Raw genomic sequence first — 19,106 nt, 5'->3', positions numbered from 1 at the left:
ATTGACCGACATTCAACGTACACTCTATAGTTCAAAGAGCAGACTTAGGTGGGACTGAATGAAAGGAGTGTTCACCTGTGAGCTTGGTGTAGGCCTCCATGTCATCGATCGACTCGGAGATTTTACAGGTCCCATTTTTTCCAACGATCTGGATGTGTGGATCTGCCAGCACCATGGCTTCAATGATCCTGATGGAGTAAACATGTTCAGAAACATGTCAGCACTTGCCTGAACCGAGCGGCACAGAGATGCAGCTGGCAGTACCGCTTGCTCAGCGCCAGGGACCGTGGTTCGTTCCCGACCGCAGGTGCTGTCTGCGTGGAGTTTGCACGTTTTCCCTGTGACCGCGAGGGTTTCCTCCCACATCCCAAAGGCGTGAGGTTTTGTAGGTTGACTGGCCTCTAAATTGCCCCCCAGTGTGCCGGGATGAATGGGGGAGTGGGACAACATAGGGATCAGCTTTTTGTTGCGTGCTATCCAGTCACAGATCGTGTGAGTGGGTGAACGATGGTTGGCATGGACTTGGTGGGCCTATTTTCATGCTGTCTCTTCCGCTCAAACATTGTTGCCCGCACTACTTCTTCATGGCAACTTGACAGGGAAAACACTGGAAACAGATCTGCATTGGTTTCAACACCCTTGGGACAGGGCAAAGGAATTTAAAAGAAACATTATTAGGCTCAAGCCCTGAGCAAGGGTTGATGCAATGTAAACACGTCACGGTCAGGGAAGTGCAGGGTGTGACTGAAATATTAGTTTAGTTTATTGTCACGTGTATCGAGGTACAGTGAAAAGTTTTTTGTCGCATGCTTTCCAGTCAGCAGAAAGACTATGCATGATTACAATCAAGCTGTCCACAGTGTACAGGTAGGGGATAAAGGGAATAATGTTTAGTGCAGGATTAAGTCCAGTAACATCCGATTAATGATTGTCTGAGGGTCTTCAATGAGGTAGATGGTAGGTCAGGACTGCTCTCCAGTTGGTGATAGGATGGCTCAGTTGCCTGATAATGAGAATATGCTGGCTATGTAAGGGACAGAAATAATAAAATAGTGGAATAAGTAAAAGATCAGCCTGACCATTGTCTGACCCTGGGTCCTTAATAACTGAAGTTTGTACCGTATGGAACTACGCGACTTACGTGAAGGCTATATGCTAATGTCTCCTGATAGTACATTTTGTTATGCTTAGAAAAGGATAACACTCTCTCTCTCTCTGAGAGTGTATGTTTAACTGATGGATGGGAGTCTTTGCAGACAGAGCCCCAGCAGTATAGTGGTTCGGAACCTGATCTTTGACTGATTCCCCGTTAGGTAGAGGTCTTTGCCGCCATGGTGTGACAGATTGCTGTATGACATCACGAAGTCTAGTGCATTTCTTGGAAACCATGTGATGCATTTCCCTGAAACCATGTGACAATCACTGATAAGTTTAGTTTCGTTTCTCTGTAGCCATATGACGCCTACTGTATACGTGTGTAGGTTGTGATTGGCTTTTAATAATTACTGTTGCCAGTCTTTGTTGAACTCTGTATAAATATGTGATAAGTTGTACCACAGGCTACTTGCTTTGCTAGGTCTGTGTGAGTCTGATCGGAGTCCAGCTGATACCTGGGAGAGTCGCGGACAATAAAAATCTATTGTACTCAACAACTGTATTCGAATCAATTATTTTTCAACCAGACTGAGAGTTATCAATAACAGGTGGGGAGAATCTGAATCTGGAGGTGCGCGTTTTCACACTTCTACACCTCTTGCCTGATGGGAGAGGGGAGAAGCGGGGGTGATCGGGGTGAGACTGGTCCTTGATTATGCTGGTGGCCTTTGCCAAGGTAGCGAAAGTGTGAATGGAGTTAATGGAAGGGAGGCTGGTATGCGTGATGGTCTGGGCTGTGTCCACAATATCCGTCATACTTCACACACATCAGTGGCTTGCAGAAACATTTGTGGAGGTGGAGGGGTTTAAGGTTGGGGATGTGTAGAAGGGTGCAAGGTAATAATATGGAGAAAAGGGCACAGCAGTAGAGTTGCTGCCTTACAGCGCCAGAGACCCAGGTTCAATCCTGACTATTGGTGCTTGATTGTATGGAGTTTGGATGGTCTCCCCATGACCTGTGTGGGTTTGCTCCGGGATCGCCAGTTTCCTCCTATATTCCCAACCTACCAAGGTTGGTAGGTTAATTAGCTTGGTATAATTGTAAATTAGCTCTAGTGTGTATAGGATAGTGTAAGTGTGTGGGGACCGCTGGTTAGGATGGACTCGGTGGGCCGAAGTGCCTATTTCTGTGCTGTAACACTAAACTGAAGGCTCCTTACCACCCATGCTGCAGGAGTACTCACATGCTCTCGATAAGGTTCACCACTCGGTGTTGATAGGCCCTGCGGTGCAGCGTGTTGCGTGCGTGAAACATGTTGTACAGGTCACCAACCTCCTGTGGACGGAAAACGAGAGGTCACTTCTCCCTCCTCAAACTGTGCGTTAGGAACAGCAGTTCTGAAGCACTGAGTGATTCAGTTGCTGGGACAGAGCCATGTTTAGGAATAAGGGTGGCACAGTGGTAGAGCAGGAATGGGTGACGTTTCGGGTTGAGACCCTTCTTCAGACTTCTCGACCCGAAACGTCACCCATTCCTTCTCTCCCGAGATGCTGCCTGACCTGCTGAGTTACTCCAGCATTTTGTGAATAAATACCTTCGATTTGTACCAGCATCTGCAGTTATTTTCTTATACTACACTGGTAGAGCTGCTGCCTTGCAGTGCCAGAGACCCAGTCTCGATCGGGACTATGGATGCTGCCTGGTGGGAGCTTGAACATTCTCCCAGTGACTGCGTGGGTTTTCCAAGGGAGCTCCTACTTCTTCGCACACTTCAAAGATTTGTTGGTTAATTGGCTTTGGTAAAGATTGTAAATTGTCCCTTGTGTGTCAGGATAGTGCTAGTGTGCAGAGTGATCATTAGTCAACATGGACTCGGTGGGCCCAAGGGCTGTACGGAGTTTGTACGTTCACCAAGTGACCTGCGTGGGTTTGCTCAAACTATACTAAATGCAATAAACCCTGATTATAACGGGCCATGTGATGGGGAGGGGAGGGAATGGTTTCTGTTATTGTTGATTGTTCCGAGGTTATATTGGTGATGGATAGGTCAGATGGCTGATTTATCTGATTTATCTGTCCCTCTCAACCTCATTCCCCTCCCTTCTCCCCATATTCCTCAACACCCTTACTAATGTAAATGTAAAAATTGTCCCTAGTGGGTGTAGGATAGTGTTAATGTACGGGGATCGCTGGGCGGCACGGACTTGGAGGGCCGAAAAGGCCTGTTTCCGGCTGTATTTATATGATGATATGATATGATATGATATGATAATCAACAATCTGTCAATACAGCAACTGTCTGCTGCAACAGAGGAAAGGATTGCTAAGTAATAGAGTGACATTGCATTAGTATTAAAAATAGAACTGCTGATGCTGGTTACAAAGTGCTGGAGTAACACAGCAGGTCAGGCAGTATCTCTGGAGGACATGGATAGGTGACGTTTCGGGTCAAGTCCTTTCTTCAGGCTCTTCCTTGCTGTTACCTGGAGGTACAATTCAACTCGTTTTTAAAAGCAACGTCCTTTCTCGGTCTGGAACTGGGCCTAGAATCCAGGTGAGTTGCAACCGGGAGGGCAGAGGTGAGCATTGGCGGTCAATGGTTGCAGGTGGCGAGAGTGCAGGTAAGGGTTGGAGGTAGTGGTGAGAAGTGCGGCCTTGAAGGGGCTGTGTGGGCCGGCGGTGACGGCAGTACACCCGGCCTGGAAGTGGCTATCACCGAAAACTGAGAGAAAGATGTCCGTAATAATGAGGGTTTACTGTACTGACGTACGAGATCACAAGACAACAGCACAGCGGAGGCCGTTGAGCACATCAGAGGCATCAATACCTCCACCAAACACATAACCCCAACCCTTCCAAGATTTTAATCTCCATTTGCTTTTTGCTCTATTCTGCGCCCTTGATACCAGGACTAAGCTGACCCATCACCAATTGCCTCTCCTATTCATGCCATCGAGTTGCATCGTCTAAGTTATACTTTTTCATCACTTTTAAAATTGAATTTCCAAAAGACCAGCGAGGTCAGAAGGAGGTTCCCCAGTGGATGAAACTATGACATCAGTCTTTGATAAGACCTCTGTTTGTTCCAAAAGCAGCCATTTTTCCGCATTGATGCATCCAAATCCAAAGACCACAGGCAACCTTGTAGTTCTATAAACACAACAGATAGTAATCTTCTTGTCAGCATTCACAGGTGCACTGGAGTTCTGTGAGCTGAAACTAGACATGCAGGCAAGGACAGTTCATAACGAGTCATTGTAAACTTTAGAGATGCAGCATGGAAACAGGCCCTTTGGCCCACCAAATCCATGCCGACCATCGATCACCCATTCACACCAGTTTCATGTATTCCCACTTTTTGTATCCTACACACATGGGGCAATGTACAGAATTCAATTAACCTACAAACGAACTGCGGATGTTGATTTACACCAAAGATAGACGCAAAATGCTGGTGGTAACTCAATGGGTCAGGCAGCATCTCTGAAAAAAATGGATAGGTAACGTATTGCGTCGGGACCTGAAGAAGGGTCCCGACCAGAAAGGTCACCTACCCATTTTCTCTAGAGATGCTGGCTGACCCGCTGAGTTACTCCAGCATTCTGTGTCAACCAAAAAACCTGCACGTTTTTGGAACATGGGAGAAACCGAAACACCCAAAGGAAACCCATGCGGTCACAGGGAGAATGTACAAACTGCAAGTGACAGCTCCCAAGATCAGGATCAAACCTGGGTCTCTGGCACCGAGAGGCAGCAGCTCCACCAGTTGCATCACTGTGCTGCACTTCTGCTGGTCTTTTCCTCAGACGATAGAAAGCGCAGGAAAGAAGATCTGAAGGCCGTTGTTAGCCGGTATCAGAACTAGAAAGCTAGACACAAAATGCTGGTGTAACTCAGCGGCAGCATGTCTGGAGAAAAGGAATAGGTGATGTTTCGGGTCAAGACCCTTCTTCAGACTGAGAGTCAGTCGGGGAGAGGAAAACTAGAGGTACGAAAACGTACAGAACAAATCAGAGCCAGCACTGATGACCAATTGAAGGTGGAGCCCACAATGATCCATTCTAAGCTGTGGAAGGGAAGATAAAGAGATACGAACAGTGAAACTAGCTGGACGACTAGGATGAGGGAGGGAATGCAAGGGTTACTTGAAATTAGAGAAATCAAACTCTAATACCGCTAGGCTGTGAGCTGCCCAAGCAAAATACAAGGTGCTGCTCCTTCCATTTGGGTGTGGCCTCTCTCTGACAGTAGAAGAGGCCCAGGACAGAAAGGTCAGTACAGAAATGAAAGTTCAAATGTTTGGCAACCTAGAGATTGCGTCTGCCAGGGTGGACTGAGCATAGGTGTTCAGCGAAACGATCACCAGGTCTGCACTTGGACTCGCCGATATATAGATCAAAATCAAGCAGGGCTTTGCAAAAACACACTCCAGAAGCTCCTCGGCTTCTCACAACATTCATCACCTTCTCTCGAGTGCAGATGTGCTTCATTTCGTCGACTTCACAAACTCGAGCGAACTTGAGGAAGCGTTCAAAGTCAAAGTTGTTCCGGATCCCCAGGTGGTGACAGTCCCTTCAGAAACAAGATGAGACTTCAATGGCGACCTCCGGCAGCCAGTGTTAAAGCATCCTCATGTCCGGCTGATCACTCACACGGAACGTGCCCCGTTGCTGAGATCAACGGGCTCACATCTCAATGTTTTAAAGTCCCTGGCGAGGATTAGGCAAACAACTCCTGAACAGTTACAAGTTAACTTCACTAGACTCTGGATTTACCAATACAGAATTTGTCACTTTAGTTGGGGTAAACTGTCAATAGATTGACATTAGTTAAAATCAGAGTGCAATAGCCAACCTGAAGAATGGTCCTGTCCCAAAACGTTGCCTGTCCATTCCCCCCACATACTACATGGCCCGCTGAGTTCTTCCAGCACTGTGTTTTTGCTTGTGATAGGCGGGCAACACAGTCAATGTGGCGTGTGGGTGAGGGAGAGAAGCACATGCACTCGGCAAGAACATAGAACAGTACAGCACAGGAATGGGCCCTTCGGCCACATTGTTTGTGCCAAACATGATGCCAAGATTGCTGGGACCTTCTGCTGTGATCTCATCTATCTGCACACAACCCATATCCCTCTATTCTCTGCACTTCCATGTGCCAACCTAAAAGCCTCTTAAATGCCACTATTGGAACTGTCTTGCAGACCGTTGGTTGGCGGGGACTTGGTGGGCCAAAAGGCCTGTTTCCACACTGTATCTCTAAATTAAACTAAAACTAAACTATCTGCCTCCAACACCACCCCTGGCGATGCGTTCCAGGCCCCCACCACTCTATGTAACAAAAAACCTACCCCACACATCTCCATTAAACAGTTCCCCATTCACCTGATAGATAACCTTCTAGTGTTGGACACTTCCAACCTGGGGAAAAGGTTTTGACTGTCTACCCTATCTATGCCTCTCAGAATTTTATACCCTTCTATCAAGTCTCACTACAAGCTCTGACATTCCAGAGAAATCGCGATCAGTTCAGTTCTCAAATAGATAGCTTTTATCAGAAGCAGTCAAGGTCCCAGCGAGCCGCACACAGCAGAAGGTCCCAGCAATCTGCAGCCACACCCTGACAACAAGCCTGACTCGCCCGCCATGGAATCGGGAACCCAACTGTAGTGGGAGCTTTGTCTGAGGCTTGTCTCCTGCTCGCCCCGGAGAACCGGGAATTGGAGAGAGGGTGGAGGGAGTCGGCAAAGGCGGTGGACGCTGTACGTAGGGACGGTAAGAATCAGAGGGTCTTACCTTCCGCCCCCCTCGAGGTCGACTCGGGGCACGAAAGCTCCAGGTGTCCGGGTGAGGAGAGGGACGATGGTTCACAGATGACGGAATGGAGGCAACAGGCCTTTACGGCCAGCTGCAGCTGGGACTTGGAAAATGGTGCCAAAACCTGGTGACTATTACATATGTACTCTGTGCCATTTTCCATGCATCCTGTCCTTAATCAGGGATTGCGTGTACCTTGGTACTTGAGGTAATAAAGAACCATTGGTTTAAACAAACGGCTGTCATGTCCCAGGAGAGCGACCGAGAAAAGTCATGGATCAAGATCACACAGAGACTTACCTGGCAAAGTAATCCCACTTATCGACATCAATCCCGCTCCTCTTATTGGAAACGATCTCATACAGAAAGCCTTTCTCCTGAGTACGGCCCTTGTATGGCCACTGGAAAGATGAAATAGCGGTGTTTACTTTACTTTAGGCTTTAGAGATACAGCATAGAAACAGGCCCTGCGGCCTACACCGACCAACGATCTCCTCGTACACTAGCACTATCATACACTGGGGGCTGGGGACATTTTACAATTTTACTGAAGCCAATTAACCTACAAACCTGTACGTCTTTAGAGTGTGGGAGGAAGCCGGAGCACATGGAGAAAACCAATGTGGTCACAGGGAGAACATACAAAGTCCGTACAGGCAGCACCCGAGGTCAGATCGAACCTGGGTTTCTGGGGGCTGTGAGACAGCAGCTCTACCACTGCACCACTGTGCCACCCTAAAATCCACAGATAAAGGATAAAGGGTACATTCAATGCAAAGATATAACATTGAAGCTCGATTAAAGTTCAGAGGTCCAAACGCTCTACCGAAAGCACCCAGGATCAAGCCTGGGTCTCTGGTGCCATAAGGCAGCAGCTTTACCGCTGCGCCACTATGCCGCCCTAAGTTAGTGATAGAAACAGAGTGGAGACACAGGGAACAGATGATGCTAGCTTACAAAGATAATCTGGATGGGAATCTGCCGTATCACCCATGTTTGATTCCAGGTACGTCAGCGAGATTGACGCATAAATGTCCCCTAAGTGCAGGGACAAACAATAGTGCCAGGATTGGCAACGGCAGCAGTATCATGTGAATGAATAAAAGCAATGAAGGTTCAAAAATCAATTCCAATTATAAAGCTATCTTTTGGACAGGGCACGGCCTGCAGCAGCCCAGAGCAAAGGACGATACCAATGGCCACGCTTGGCTACGCTGACCCTGCAATAGGATAACAGCCCTTCATGGGTAGGTTGAGCTCTACAACTGGACCAACTGGGATTTGAAAATGGCACCAAATCTGTCTCGGTGTACTACCACTATTCACTTGTATTGTACGCAAGATTCTTATCTAAGATGCATCCAAGTGCTTATGTATAGTGATACTTGTACTGAACAATGTACAAAAATGAATTTCACTGTACCTCGGTACATTTCATATCATATCATATATATACAGCCGGAAACAGGCCTTTTCGGCCCACCAAGTCCGTGCCGCCCAGTGATCCCCGTACATTAACACTATCCTACACCCACTAGGGACAATGTTTACATTTACCCAGCCAATTAACCTACATACCTGTACGTCTTTGGAGTGTGGGAGGAAACCGAAGATCTCGGAGAAAACCCACGCAGGTCACGGGGAGAACGTACAAACTCCTTACAGTGCAGCACCCGTAGTCAGGATCGAACCTGAGTCTCCGGCGCTGCATTCGCTGTAAAGCAGCAACTCTACCGCTGCGCTACCGTGCCGCTGCGCTACCGTGCCGCTACCTCGGCAAGGCCACAAGCATAATCAAGGAAGGGGCTCACTCCGGACACTCCCTTTTCTCCCCCTCTGCCATCAGACAAAAGGCACAGAAGTACAAGAGGTACAGAAAACGCACACCTCCAGATTCAGGGATCATTCCTTCCCAGCTGTTATCAGGCAACTGAACCATCTTATCAACTACTAGAGAGCGGTCCTGACCTCCCATCTACCTTATTGGAGACCCTCAGACTATCTTTAATTGGAGTTTACTGGGCGTCATCTTGCACTAAACTTTATTCCCTTTATCATATATCTGCACACTGGACGACTCGATTATAATCAAGTATAGTTTCTCCGCTGACTGGATAGCACGCAACAGAAGGTTTTCACTGTACCTCACAACACGTGACAATAAACTAAACGTGATAAATAAAGAACCATTGCTTCAGTGCAAAACAAAAAATATTGCGCAAGTTAAATTTTCCAGTTTTTATTCCCATCCCTTGGATCAACAGTGTCAGTTTAGTTTTTGGAACTGCAGCAGGGAAACAGGCATTTCGGCCCATCGAATCCGCCCAACCAGCGATCCCCGCACACTAACACCATCTTACTCTCTAGGGACAATTTACAATTTTACCAATCCAATTAGCCTATAAACCTGCACGTCATTGGAGTGTGGGAGGAAACTGAAGCACCTGGGGAAAACCCACACAGGTCACAGGGAGAATGTACAAACTCCGTACAGACAGCACCCGTAGTCAGGATCAGACCCGGGTCTCTAGCGCTGCAAGGCAGTAACTCTACCACTGCGCCACCGTATCACTTACCACTTTAGAGACGTTACCCGTTCCGCCACCTTCTGTTGTTGGGCCTCTGATCTGTTCCTTTATAAACACCACGTCTTCTGGTAACACCAAGCCGTATTTCAATAGCACATCTTCCAGATCGTTGGAGGAGATCAAGTGGTCAAACATGTCCAATGAAGCATCTTCATGCTGCACCGAGTTAAAGTTTAGTTTAAAAGCTCAATTCAGAGAAGGGAATGAAACATCATTCAATGCAAAAAAGTCACAATTAAAGTTCAGGCAAAGTGCTGGAGGAACAATGGTTCAGGCAAAGTGCTGGAGGAACAATGGTTCAGGCAACATGTGTGGAGGGAATGGACAGACAACATTGTGTCGGAATCTTCTTTAGACCAATCAAGACCCTTGATCGAGGGTGCAAAGCAACATAAACAGAGTTAACTAGTGCAAACTGCTTTGGTCAGAGTCATACAGCGCAGAAACAGGCCATTCAGCTCAACTTGCCTACGACCAAGATGCACATCCCATTAAACCTTTCCTGTCCATAAACCTGTCCAAATGTCTTTTACGTGCTGTTATAATACCTGCCTCAACTACATCATCTGGCAGCTCATTCCATGTACCCACCACCCTTATAATGAAAATTTATCCCTCAGATTCCTATTAAATCTTTCCCCTCCCACCTGAAACCCAAGCCTCTGGCTCTTGATTCCCCCACCATAGATACAAGACTCTGTGTATTTGTCTTGTCTACCCCCCTCATGATTTTATACATCTCTATCTATAAGATCACCGCTCAGCTATCCTCTCAGCAGCTAGATAGCAGTCCTGATCTACCATCTACCTCATTGGAGACCTTTCAACTATTTTTAATCGGACTTTATATTGCACTAAATGTTGTTCCTTTAATCTGTGCACTGTGGAAGGTTTGATGGTAATCACGTATCGTCTTTTCTTTAACTGGACAGCACGCAACAAAAGCTTTTCACTGTACATTGTGACTTGTTATGATAAAACACTGAACTAAATCCAAGGAAAGTCCTAGCCAGCTCAACCCCTCCCTATAGTTCCGACCCTGGAGTCCTGGCAGCATTCTCCAATGCTCACGGAACTTCCGCAAAGACACCATCTTAAGGACATAAAGTCATAAGTGATAGGTGTAGAATGAGGCCATTCAGCCCATCAAGTCTACGCCATTCAATTATGGCTGATCTATCTCTCACTCCAAACCCCATTCTCCTGCCTTCTCCCCATAACTTCTGACACCTATACTAATCACGAATCTATCTATCTCTGCCTTATAAATATCCACTGACGCCCTCCACAGCCTTCTGTGGCAAAGAATTCCACAGATTCACCATACTATGACCACAGAAATTTCTCCTCACCTCCTTCCTAAAAGAACGCCCTTTAATTCTGAGGCTTGGGCCTCTAATCTTAGACTCTCCCACGAGTGGAAACTACCTATACACATCCACTCTATCCAAGCCTTTCACTTTTCTGTAAGTTTCAATGAGGTCCCTCCTCATTCTTCTAAACTCCAGCAAGTATAGGCCCAGTGCCGACAAACGTTCATCAGATTACTCATTACTGGGATCATTCTTGTAAACCTCCTCTGGACCCTCTCCAGAGACAGCACATCCTTCCTCAGATTATGGCGTCCAAAATTGCTCACAATATTCCAAATAAGGCCTTACCAGCGCCTTATAGAGCCTCAGCATTACTTCCCTGTATTTGTATACAAGCCCTCTCTAAATAAATGCTAGCAGTAAGTTTGCTTTCTTTACTATCGCCGTAGATGAGATCCTTGCATGCGCCCATTGCCACATTTCGCGTAACACGCACCCGTAAGTGGAGTCTGCAGATTGCTTTACCTTCCATTTCTTATCTTTTCTCGTCTGAGGAATAAATTGTCCATCAAACAGGTGTGAGAAAGGTCCATGACCTGGGGAACAAAAGAAAAGTCAATGTTGAAGGAAGGAACTGCAGATGCTGATTTAAACCGAAGAGAGACTCAAAATGCTGGAGTAACTCTGCAGGACAGGCAGCATCACTGGATAGAAGGAATGGGTGACGTTTCGGGTCAAGACCCTTCAGATTGAAGAAGGGTCTCGACCTGAAACATCACCCATTCCTTTTATCCAGATATGCTGCCTGTCCTGCTGAGTTACTCCAACATTTTGTGTCTAAAAGTCAATGTTGAGATGGAAAGACACTTGAATCAGTAGGAGCAGTTTAAAATGTCATCTCCTGCAACAGTGCAGCCCGCCCTCAACAATGCATCGGGATGAGAGTCCAGGTCACTGTGTCAGGTAACTGGGCCTAGTTGTGCATCATTCTGCCTGGTATACCATAAGTTGTATACTGGATTTGAGGTCTTTCTCTTCATGTTCAAGGAATAGCATTAGGCCTTTGGGTCCATCAAGTCTACTCCACCATTCAATCATGGCTGATCTATCTTTCCCTCTCAATCTCATTCTCCTGCCTTCTCCCCATAATCCCGACACCCTCACTAATCACCCTTATTTCTCTTGCGCGAAAGAGCCATTCCCTCACCTAGATCGTGGCAGAGTCCGGCGATCTGAACACACAGGATGTCGCGATGGCTAATCTGAAGTTCCGGTTGCCGACCACAGAGTGCTTTGACCAGCTGTCCTGCCAGATGTGCCACACTGTGGGACAAAGACACAATAGAAAAAAGACACAAAAGCTTTTATTCATCAACAACCTTCAAATGATGATTTTTCAAAACATTGATCCCCCTGTTTAGGTTTATTATTGTCAAGTGTACAATCGTCCAGCGAAAAGCTTCTGTTTGCATTCTATCAAATCAGATAATACCTGAATGAATATGCAGAGGGAGTGGCATAGTGGCACAGCTGGTAGAGCTGCTGCCTCACAACGCCAGAGACTTGCATTTGATCTCAACCAACTGTGCCACTATGCACTCCCCACCATTGACTCCATCGACAATTCACGCAGCCAACACAAAAAAGACCTCTCCAAACCCAATCATTCCTTCTTCTCTCTGTTCCCATCAAGCAGAAGATACAGAAGCTTGAAAGCCAGACTCAGAGACAGCTTACTCCCCTCTATTGTCAGGCTTCAGCACAGTCCTTCCATAAGCTAGGGTATTATCCAAATTCTTTAACCTACATCATTATGGCCATTGGACTTTTTCTATGGTACCTGTTATACTGCAGAATATATTCTACACTATCTTTCTCTTTGGTTTACCTTTTGTACTTGATTGTTTAGTTTGGTCAAGAGAAACAGCATGGAAATAGCCCATTCGGCCCATAGATCAAAACAATGGCAGAATCCTTAATACAACTATTGGTGAAATAGTTCAGTTTAGATGCTAAAGGTTAGTTTAGAAGCTCAAGGTCAAATAACTTGTGAAAATTATCCCCCCAAAAAATAAATGTAAGGAAACGCATTGCACTCTGGATGAATAAATACTCTCAGATAGGAAAGATTGTGTAAAGCAATACACAGCCACATTCCAGAATACAGGTGCTCCTCAGCTTATGATGGGGTTCCGATCCGAGAAACCCATCGCAAACCGAAAATATTGTAAGTGGAAATGCATTTAATACACCTGATCACGTGGCCGGAAGCGAGCTGCGGCTCGCTACAGGTCGCTGCCGTTTGCACCATCGCAAAGTTGAAATATCGCACGTCGAAGCATCGTAAGCCGGGGAGCATCTATACCTCACCTGTTGTGCAATAAACCTAAATGCTTCCACTCTAACTTTTTTTGTTTAGTTGAGAGGTACAGCGCGGAACAGGCCCTTCGGCCCACCGGATCCGCGCCAACCAGCGATCCCCGCACATTAACACTCTCCCACTAGACACAATTTTTACATTTACTAAGCCAATTAACCTACAAACCTGTACGTCTTTGGAGTGTGGGAGGAAACCGAAGATCTCGGAGAAAACCCACCCAGGTCACGAGGAGAACGTACAAACTCCGTACAGACAGCACCCGTAGTCGGGACCGAACCCGGGTCCGGCGCTGCATTCGCTGTAAGGCAGCAAATCTACCGCTGGCGTCACCGTGACCGCCCCACTCTGATAAGAGTTAGGATATTTGCAGAAGAGCAATAACGCTCTGCACTAGGAAAGGTTGAAAGGAGTAGCTTAAGACGACAAAAAGGCATTAAAACTAGAGAGGCTGTGGGGGACAATGCCAGATCTTTGCAACTTGGCAGACAGAAAGCCATTAACCTTAGATCAAAGGAATACACTTGCTCAGAGATGGAGTGATTCAAGGAGTTCTTAAAGAAACAGAGAATGAGAACTTTAAAGCAAGATAACACAACACTCAGATTGCAGACAGGTCAGATTTATTGGAACAAATAGGTCATAGTGCAAGTTAAAATACATGTTGAATGAGACAGTGGAAGGCGGCTGACCCGCAAACTGGAGGAACAGCACCTCATATTCCTCTTCGGTAGTTTATAACCCAACGGAATGAACATTGAAGTCTCCAATTTTAGGTTACCTCGAACCAACTCCTTCCACATCCCTCTCCTTCCTCCCCCACACCCCCTCTTCTTCTCCCCCCTCCCCCCATCTGGATTACCACCCATTTCCCTCCACACCCCACCATCCACCACCTCCCTCCCACTGGCTTCCCAATTTACAACTCTTTCCGAGAGTTGATTTGATCACAACACTTGAATCCTGTCTCGCACCTTATGCTTTTATCTCTGGCCTTTGCTCCCAACATCTGACGATCAAAATCACTGTCTCCCTCACCTGTGTCCACCTATTATCTGTCACACTTTGTCCCGTCTCTCCCCTCTTACAGCTTTATTCTCCTGTCCTCCCCACCTACAATTAAGCAGATGAAGGGTCTTGACTTGCAACTTCACCTATCCATGTTCTCCAGAGATGCTGCCTGATCCGTTGAGTTACACCAGCAACTTGGGGCCCTGACATGCTGGAATCGTTGCATCTCGGTCAGGGCCTAAGCAACATAGGGGTCTACAATGTAGTACATGCCCCATAACATGATGGAAACATACAGTGGACATTACAATTTCAAGCAGCACTTGTAACAAACAGCCGTCACAGGAGAAAGGGTGTGACTATTTAATTAGTCTGACTCACATGCCAATTTTATCCAACAATTATCATAAACAAAGGCCGAAGGGATACATCTCAGATTGCAAGAGTCCAATTCAACTCATTCTGGGGCAGAGGTCCATTGCAAAGGGGAAGTTTGTAAACACTGTGTCGACAGACCTAGTTTCGGAGCCAGGCTCTCCCTGTTCCGATTTCAACTCTGCACTTTGTCTGCTCCACTCTGGCCACGGATCTCAACTCCACTACATTACACCCGGGTGACAGACTGGCTGTCAGACAATACACACACAGGCTTATTATACTTTGCTTGTTACAAATTAAAATAGATATGGCAAAACACCACAGGGCGGCACTGTGGCACAGCAGTAGAGTTGCAACCGTACAGTGCCAGACACTGACTACAGTTCTATCCTGACTGCAGGTGCTGACTGTACAGTTTGTAGGTTCTCCCTATGACCACGCAGGTTTTTTCCAAGTGCCCCTGTTTCCTCCCACATCCCAAAGACGTGCGGGTTTGTAGGTTAATTGGCTTCTGTAAATTGCATCTAACGTGTGAAACTAGGATAACAGAACAAGTGTACGCTTGATCATTGGTCAGTGCGGAATCGGTGTTCCAAAGGGCCCGCTTCCACGCTGTTTTTCTAAGCTAAAACTAAACCAAGGGGCACAAAGGAGGAGTTGACTGCATTTGCTCAGAGACCAGTGAAAGTATTTTCCAGAAGGACACAAAGTGCTGGAGTAACTCAGCAGATCAAGCAGCATCTCTGGCGACCATGGAGAGGCGACATTTCGGGTTGAGACCCTTCGTCAGACTCAACTTCAGAGATGCTGCCAAACACGCTGAGTTACTCCAGCACTTTGTGTCCTTTGTGCATTAACCAGCATCTGCAGATCTTCGTTTCTACAAGAGTATTTCCCAGATGTGATGAGAGATTGAAGCCTTTAGTGTACCCTGGCCAGTCACTTGTCCGCAACAAAAGGGCACCGAGCTCGGACTTGATTACGAAGTTCCGAAGATCCACAGCTCAGAAGATCCACCGAACAAGCATGTGGGATGGAGTTACCTCATCAACTCTGAGGAGATGGACCTCACTTTGGAGGAGGACTCACCTGCTGGAACCTGGTCAATGGGCATCTCAAATCCATGCCTCATGTTTCGGTTGGGCAATCCAGCAATATGAACGTTGATTTCTCTAATTTCAAGTATCTCCTGCTTTCGCTCCCCCCCCCCCCCCCCCACCCTAGTCAACCTACCAGTTCCACTGTTTGAATCCTTGTATCCCTTGTTATCACACATTCCACATCCAACAATGGTCCATTGAGGTAATCTGTTGTCGGTTTATTCACAAAATACTGGAGTAACTCAGCAGGTCAGGCAGCATCTCGGGAGAGAAGGAATGGGTGACGTTTCGGGTCGAGACCCTTCTTCAGACTGATGTCAGGGGGGCGGGACAAAGGAAGGATATAGGTGGAGACAGGAAGATAGAGGGAGATCTGGGAAGGGGGAGGGGAAGGGAGGGACAGAGGGACTATCTAAAGTTGGAGAAGTCGACGTTCATACCACTGGGCTGCAAACTGCCCAGGCGAAATATGAGGTGCTGTTCCTCCAATTTCCGGTGGGCCTCACTATGGCACTGGAGGAGGCCCATGACAGAAAGGTCAGACTGGGAATGGGAGGGGGAGTTGATGTGCTCGACCACCGGGAGATCAGTTTTGTTAATGCGGACCGAGCGCCGAGCCTGCGCTTGGTTTCACCAATGTAAATAAGTTGACATCTAGAGCAGCGGATGCAATAGATGAGGTTGGAGGAGGTGCAGGTGAACCTTTGTCTCACCTGGAAAGACTGTTTGGGTTCTTGGATGGAGTTGAGGGGGGAGGTAAAGGGACAGGTGTTGCATCTAGAGCGGTTGCAGAGGAAAGTGCCCGGGGTTGGGCCCTTTCCGTTGTCGGCCCTGATTTGTTCTGGCTTTTTCTCACCTCCAGATTATTTCTCTCCCCCACCACTACTTTCAGTTTGATGAAGGGTGCCGACCCAAAACACCTATTCTTTATCTCCAGAGATGCTGCCCGACCCAGCTTTTGTGTCTATCTTCTGTATAAACCAGCATCTGCAGTTCCTTCCTACACATTGCAGAATTGCTCGCCCAGTCCTTACCCGATGGAGTGCTCAAAGCGGTTGTGGGAAGCCCCAGGGTAGACGAAGTAGGTCCCTCCAAGCTGTTTAATGAAGCGGAGCCTCTGGAACTGCGGGGTGTCGATGATGCGGACGAGCAGTGGGTGCATCTCAATGTGGCCATGAATCGGGTCGTTGAACACCTGCAGGAAAGTCAAAGCTCTCTGTTCATCTTTTAAATGATCTGTAGGAGTCACTGCCTCAGAAAGATAGGCAGCATCATCAGAGGCCCACACCACCCTGGCCACACCCGTTTCACTCCTGCCATCGGAGTACGGGTACAGGAGCCTGGAAACTAAGGTTGTAGAGGTCCACACGTTGTGTAAACTCTCCATTTAATAATTAAGCAATACAGCTCCGTCGCTCACGCGCACATTCAAGGTTACTATGGTTTTTAACAGTTCTACATTTAAATATCTAAAATAGACACATGGTGCTGGAGTAACTCAGCGGGTCGAGCAGCATCTTTGGTTGAAATGGATGGACGATGTTTCAGGTCCAGCACCTTGTGTCTATCTTTGGTATAAACCAGGGGCCTCCACACTTTCCAGCACGAGGGCCACATTATATATTTGGCACATTTTTGCGGGCCGTAGGAAAAAATGAAGAAATGTCAGTTTTATAAATCTAATGAGATTTATATGACAACAAATAAAAAATATTCCATTTTTAAAAAGAGCTTTAAATATTGGAATCTATATATACCGTAAGTATACAATTATTTATAAAACAGAAAAAATACAGTGACCACCAGTGGGCATGCAGACAGCATAGAAATATCATATATAATGGCGATATAAGAAAATAACTGCAGATGCTGGTACGAATCGAAGGTATTTATTCACAAAATGCTGGAGTAACTCAGCGGGTCAGGCAGCATCTCGGGAGAGAAGGAATGGGTGACGTTTCGGGTCGAGACTGAAGGATCTCTTCAGACTGAAGGATCTCGACCCGAAACGTTTAGAAAGTGAATAACTTTAAAAATATAACAACCATTTGAACCGCAAGCCAATGGTGAATAAGGTGGGCCTAAAATTGTTGCGCTATCGTGTACCGTTTTGGCTCTATTTCGAGAACAAATCTATCCACAAACCCACAAAAATACACGGTGATAGTTTTAGTAATAATATACTAGACCAAGTGGACCCGTTGGACCCAAACCTCACCTGCATTGGTGCAGCACCGTCTCCTCCCCCCCTCTCTTTCCCTCCACCTCCCACCCCCCTCTCAAACCCCCCTTATCCTTCATCCTCCTCCCCTCCCTCCACCCCCCTCCCTAGGAGATAGATTTAAACTTTAAAATGTGATTAACTTTAAAAATATAACACTGATTTTAATGAAACTTCTTCCATTAACACCAAAGGGACGACGGTGAGTTAAGTGGGCCTAAAATTGTCGCGCTATCGTATATCGCTGGCTGTAGTTCAGGAACAAACAAACAAACGAGTTTTAGTATATAGATTTATCTGTATTGCTAGATTTCTTAGCTTCTGCACTGCATTTAGTAACTTCCCTCATGCCTCAAGCCAGGATTGACCACTCAGACGGGATTTACTTTGCCATCTGTCCTCCTTCATGTATTCCTTCTATTTCTCCCATCGTTTGTGCTGTTGGCCACATTTCCCACCAACCCCTCCAACCTATATTTCCTCTGCATCTCACCAAATACATGCTGGAGAGTACATCAACGGCAAACTAATCTTCGTAAATGCGCACAAAGCATGTTCTTGGCAATGATGTCATTGCCAGTTGCTCACGACACGTCTCGGTTTTAAAATACTCCAGATCGAAACCAGAATTAGCTTTTGAAATGCAGCTACATGCTCAATTTGAAGCACACTTCTCAGGGACAAGGGTCGGTGGCTTCTAAATTTCTTGTTAAAATGGCGGAGCAAAATCTTGCAGCTTTGTCATCCTGCAGCAAGCGCCATAGTGCGGAACTCCTCAGAAATTTGCACTTCACTGTTCTTCTTATTGACCTTTGCTTCCACTCGTGGGAGAGGCCATAGCCTCAGAATTAAAGGTCACTAGACCAAGTGGACCCGTTGGGCCCATTCCTCATAGAGGGGGGACAGGGAAGGGGAGAGGGTATGATTGAGTGAGGCCTGGACCCAAAGCCTCTCTTGTATTGTAGCACCCTCAACTCCCCACTCAATCCCCCCTTATCCCCCCCTCCTCCCGCTACTAACCCACTCCATCCCCCCTAGCCAGCCCCACTTGCCCCTCCCTTGCCCCCACCCAAGGAACGCGGGGGGATGGAGTGGCTGAGTGTTAGACCAATGCAGTAGAGGTTTGGGGGAGTTTCAAAGGGGTTCAGGGGGGATGAATGGGGTGAATGGAGGGTGGAAGAGAGGGGGGGAAAATGGGGCTGGGGA

General features: G+C 46.9%; 1 protein-coding gene across 1 annotated transcript in view; it reads right to left on the bottom strand.

Moving 5' to 3' along the window:
* The window catches only part of LOC144591038 (deoxynucleoside triphosphate triphosphohydrolase SAMHD1-like), a 50,621-nt gene that overhangs the window by 17,211 nt on the left and 14,304 nt on the right, over positions 1 to 19,106 (bottom strand). The window contains exons 6-13 of the mRNA XM_078395383.1: positions 16,714 to 16,874; positions 12,021 to 12,136; positions 11,339 to 11,409; positions 9,489 to 9,656; positions 7,213 to 7,313; positions 5,560 to 5,668; positions 2,340 to 2,431; positions 76 to 188 (exon numbers count right to left, since the gene is read on the bottom strand). Of these exons, the coding sequence (XP_078251509.1) occupies positions 76 to 188; positions 2,340 to 2,431; positions 5,560 to 5,668; positions 7,213 to 7,313; positions 9,489 to 9,656; positions 11,339 to 11,409; positions 12,021 to 12,136; positions 16,714 to 16,874 (931 nt within the window). The remainder of the gene's footprint in view (positions 1 to 75; positions 189 to 2,339; positions 2,432 to 5,559; positions 5,669 to 7,212; positions 7,314 to 9,488; positions 9,657 to 11,338; positions 11,410 to 12,020; positions 12,137 to 16,713; positions 16,875 to 19,106) is intronic.

This window comes from Rhinoraja longicauda, unplaced genomic scaffold, assembly GCF_053455715.1.
Source record: "Rhinoraja longicauda isolate Sanriku21f unplaced genomic scaffold, sRhiLon1.1 Scf000523, whole genome shotgun sequence".
In the NCBI taxonomy this organism is placed as follows: Eukaryota; Metazoa; Chordata; class Chondrichthyes; order Rajiformes; family Arhynchobatidae; genus Rhinoraja; species Rhinoraja longicauda.
Note: the sequence above shows the minus strand (reverse complement) of the source record. Positions and strands in the feature narration are given on the sequence as shown.